This window comes from Alosa sapidissima, chromosome 12 (genome assembly GCF_018492685.1).
Source record: "Alosa sapidissima isolate fAloSap1 chromosome 12, fAloSap1.pri, whole genome shotgun sequence".
Lineage (NCBI taxonomy): Eukaryota > Metazoa > Chordata > Actinopteri > Clupeiformes > Clupeidae > Alosa > Alosa sapidissima.
Window position 1 is genome coordinate 14975201 of NC_055968.1, and position 4103 is coordinate 14979303.

Sequence of the window (4103 nt, forward strand, 5' to 3'; positions counted from 1 at the left end):
CGTTGTATATGATGGCCTTGAAGTCTTAAGTTAGCCTACTGAATTGGCTGGTAGGCTACCATAAAGTTTGTGCATGCTCTCCAACGCAAACCAGATTTGGGGTTCCATAGCCAAGTAATTCTGCTACATAACGTTGAAAACAGATAAATGTGTTTATTCGAAGCACACATGTAGGTCAATTTCAAGTGCGCACTTACGTGACTACTTCAAGTATTAGCCTACGCACAATAGATTTTTCTTCTTTAGCCTACATACAGTCCCGGCGTCATGGGGGAGCTTTGGGGGGCCAGGCCCGTCCTGGAAGTCATCTGTGCCCGCCCTGGACGAGCTTGGCTGCACCAACCAACCCCAATCCCATAGATTGATTTTGAACACGTATTAAATGTAGGCCTATATTATACGTTTGTCAATGTTTAAGTAGCAAATAAAACTTGTAAAATCTGTAATATTCCGTAGCTAATCAATCAGGAACATTAGGTAAGCCCATCACCTAAATGGAGAGGTTACATGGCGCAGTCTACTTCACTTCTGCACTAACCCCTGTCATCCGATGACAAATATGGCTTATCGGTTCGCAGGTAGGCTATATTTCATATCGTAGTTAGTAGAAGTAGGCCTAGTAGTTTCTGGGTTTGTTTGATAGCGTTAACCTTTACTGTTTTTTCTTCTGACCTAGTCGGAGAACAGGGAGCTTTACCACTCCAGGGCCGAAGTTATCCGTAACTTCGGGGCTAACTCGCTAACACTCTATCTGAAAGTGGTTAGCAAATGAACGAGGATTTTGGTTTTATCTGCGGATTTATTTTTGCATTATTTTGAATATGACTAGCTCCAGTCTCAATAGCACGTCTACTTTTTCCACACGCATCTCAGTTCTAACACACACCCCCTCTCGCTTTCTCTCTCTCCATCCCTGCGCACGGGGAGCTGCACCATTTTACAACAATTGCATCTACATTTTCATATGACAATGTTTTGTCAAGTGTAAGCTTAAACTACCGTGATCAATTTAAGTTCCCATGCCCCCCCCGGAAAGGTGTAATGCCCGTCCGTGAATTTGTGTCTGCCGCCGGGTCTGCCTACATAATGCATACACTTTGTAAACAAACAGCAGCTGTGACAGCGGCCGCATATATTCTGCGTCATATCTCGCCTCTTGTGAACTCTACAAGCCCCCACCCCTCACTTGACAACCACACGGATATTCTGTAATGTGCGTGTATGTCGTTCACACGGTCAGTATAAGGTCCGCAGGTTAGCATCATATCTGAATCATCCGAAGGGTAGAACCTCCGTTTGACAAACCTCCGCATATACTCCGGAGGTTATATCTGAAAGCGCTTACTACTATCTTCCCTGTCCTGTATATCCCTCGTCTCCCTCCCCCGACTTTGCTTGAGCTTTTATTTTATAGTATGTGAGTAGTACTTATTGCTGCACTAACAATATCCTAGTGGCACTGTACCATTGTTGGAATTCGCTTTAGATTAAGACATCAGCCAAATGACCAAATGTAAATCTAATCAGTTAAATCTAATCTAATCATCACTAATAAGAACTCACCACATGAAAAGTGTCATACTGTATAATCTCTTTTCCTCACAGCCATCCTTCGTTCATACAGTACACTCCCATTGTCCTCGGTTTCTCCCTGTGTTGTATGGTCTCTTATTCTCTTCTTTCTTTCTTTCTTTCTTTCTCTCTCCCTCTCTCTCTCTCTCTGTCTCGAAAGACCATTGCCACACAGAGGCGGTATTTTTTTGACCAAATTGTTGCACGATCACCAACTGAGTAAGACCTCAAGTTGTTTCAATCACACTTGCACACACCAACTCAAGTTTTCGTAGCAGGTTTGGTTTTGCTGTGTTATTTCCATCCGTATATTGTCAGTGAGAGAGGTTTCTGAATGCATGCAAAATTGTGTATTTGGTGTACAAAGGCCTTAACACACATTCCCTCCTCTCTCTCTCACTCTCTCCCTCCCTCTCCCTCTCTCTCACTCTCTCCCTCTCTCTCCCTCCTCCCTCTCTCTCTCTCTCTCCCTCCTCTCCCTCTCTCTCACTCTCTCCCTCTCTCTCCCTCCTCTCTCTCTCTCTCTCACTCCCTCTCTCTCCCTCTCCCAGAGGCACGCTCCAGTGCGGCCCTGTTCGGTAGCCTCTACCTGGAGCTCTCCACCACACTAGAGCACAATACAGCGGAGCTTCTGGAGGCAGCAGTGCGGGCGGCGCGGGGCGAGGGCCTGGGGCCCGGGGGGGCCTGCGGTGGGGACGACGGGGGCGGTGGCGCGGGGGGCCGGCGCGAGAGCCTCACCACCCGCGCCAAACGCTTCCTAGCCAACCTGGTGCCGCGCTACCCCCCGCGAGAGGGAGAGAGAAGGGGGCAAGTTCTTCCGGCAGAAGTCTCGGTCATGCCATGACCTGGTAGCCCTGTGATGAATGGAGCAGAGGGAGGAAGAAAGGGAAAATGAACAGATATAATAAATTAATGGAAGAGGGAAGAGGGAGAAAGAGGGGAATGAAAATGAGAGAGGATGAAGAGGTGTAGCTATCAGCAGCAAAATAATCACATAATATGTAGATGAGATGTATTTCAATGCATTAAGAGACATTGGATGATGTGTGCTGATCTGATATAATTTAGAACAAGGAGAGAGAAACCTCAAACTAGCTATAGATTTATAGATACTTCACAGTACAGCACATAACCTATGCCCTAACTCTACATTTGTATATACATATCATGGTGTGACCTGTGTCGAGCTACTATTTGTCATGTTCAGCCAATTACCCCATGAAAGTGTTACCGTACAAATAAACTGCAGTAAAAAAACACAACATGGATTAGTATGTTTTTAACCTTGTTAACATGATTATGATTTCTGCTATATTTCATGAGCAAAATAAGTAGTCAATGCAAGGATTGTGGAGGCCGAGGATTTCTGCTTTGGATCTACATCAGAACATTTTCTTTTATCGTGTCCGCACCATTTCTCCTGAATCTCGTTTCCCTCATGTTGTGTTTCAAGCCCAATGCCGGTGCATGTGTAGCTCAGCTCAGCTTTCCTCAGAAGCAGACCATCAGAAAAAACAAAAATCATACACAGTTTTTCTCGATTGCTTTGATGCACTTAATGAAACTTGGATCCACTTGATCTTGATCTTCACCTTCTAAGCAGAACAGAAGCCACCTCTTGCAAATGATTTAACACATTTTCATTGGTTTAACTCATGTTTCAGATCCTTTTTCAAATCATTTAACACAGTTGTTATAGAAGACTCCATACTCCATTGGATTAACTCTGTGAAACAAATGGAAAACATGTATTCACAGCTACAGTTTTTTTACAATTGCTTTAACACTACAGTTTTTCTCGATCATTTTGATACCTGTGTCAACTCTGAAATCACGCTCTCAAAACAGTTAAAACTCGTGTCTGAACAAAAGCACTCTAGACAAAATGACACATTTTGCTTGCAAAAGGCTGTTACTCTCTCAAAACACTTAAAACATGCAGCAAAAGCAAATCTTGCCTTCAAACACTACAACTTGTTGCCAATTCAAAAACACTCTTTAATCAATAATTACACACTGGAGAACAAAATGCAAAATCTAGTTCTCAAAATGAGCATTTTTGCTATGTCTGTTCCATTACTTTCTCATTTTTCTGGTATCAGAAAAAAACTTTGAAAAGACAAAATGTACTGAATAAAAAAATAATTTATTAATTCCTCCCAAGATGTAACTGCCATTGACATGTAAGACATAGAGTAAATACCTAGCAAGATACAGCAAATTTCATTGAACTACAACTTGTCATTTTTCATCGAAATAGACCTACAGTCAACACCTGTTGTACTGTTTTCTCCACCAAATAGACAATACAGTACTTTGTCTAAATGTGCATTAGATCCATACTTGCAAATAGCAACACAGAACAGACATCTCTTATGTAGAATGAATGATTGCTGATTGAAGAATTGTGCAAAGGAGTTTCACACAGGTGTATTAGAAATTCAGACTTATGCAAGGAATCTATACCACCTGTGAAAAGATGTTTTCCTTTTGTTTAGCATGGGAAAACCAATAGAGTTTGGGGCTTTTGA

The 4103-nt window shown here is 42.7% G+C and overlaps 1 protein-coding gene across 1 annotated transcript in view; it reads left to right on the plus strand.

The window, feature by feature from the left end:
• LOC121677790 (GTP-binding protein REM 2-like) overlaps positions 1–2815 on the plus strand; it is a 12971-nt gene extending 10156 nt beyond the window's left edge. Inside the window, exon 6 of the mRNA XM_042056785.1 lies at positions 2124–2815. Coding sequence (XP_041912719.1) covers positions 2124–2416 — 293 coding nt within the window. The 3' untranslated portion in view covers positions 2417–2815. The remainder of the gene's footprint in view (positions 1–2123) is intronic.
• The last annotated feature ends 1288 nt before the right edge of the window (positions 2816–4103 follow it).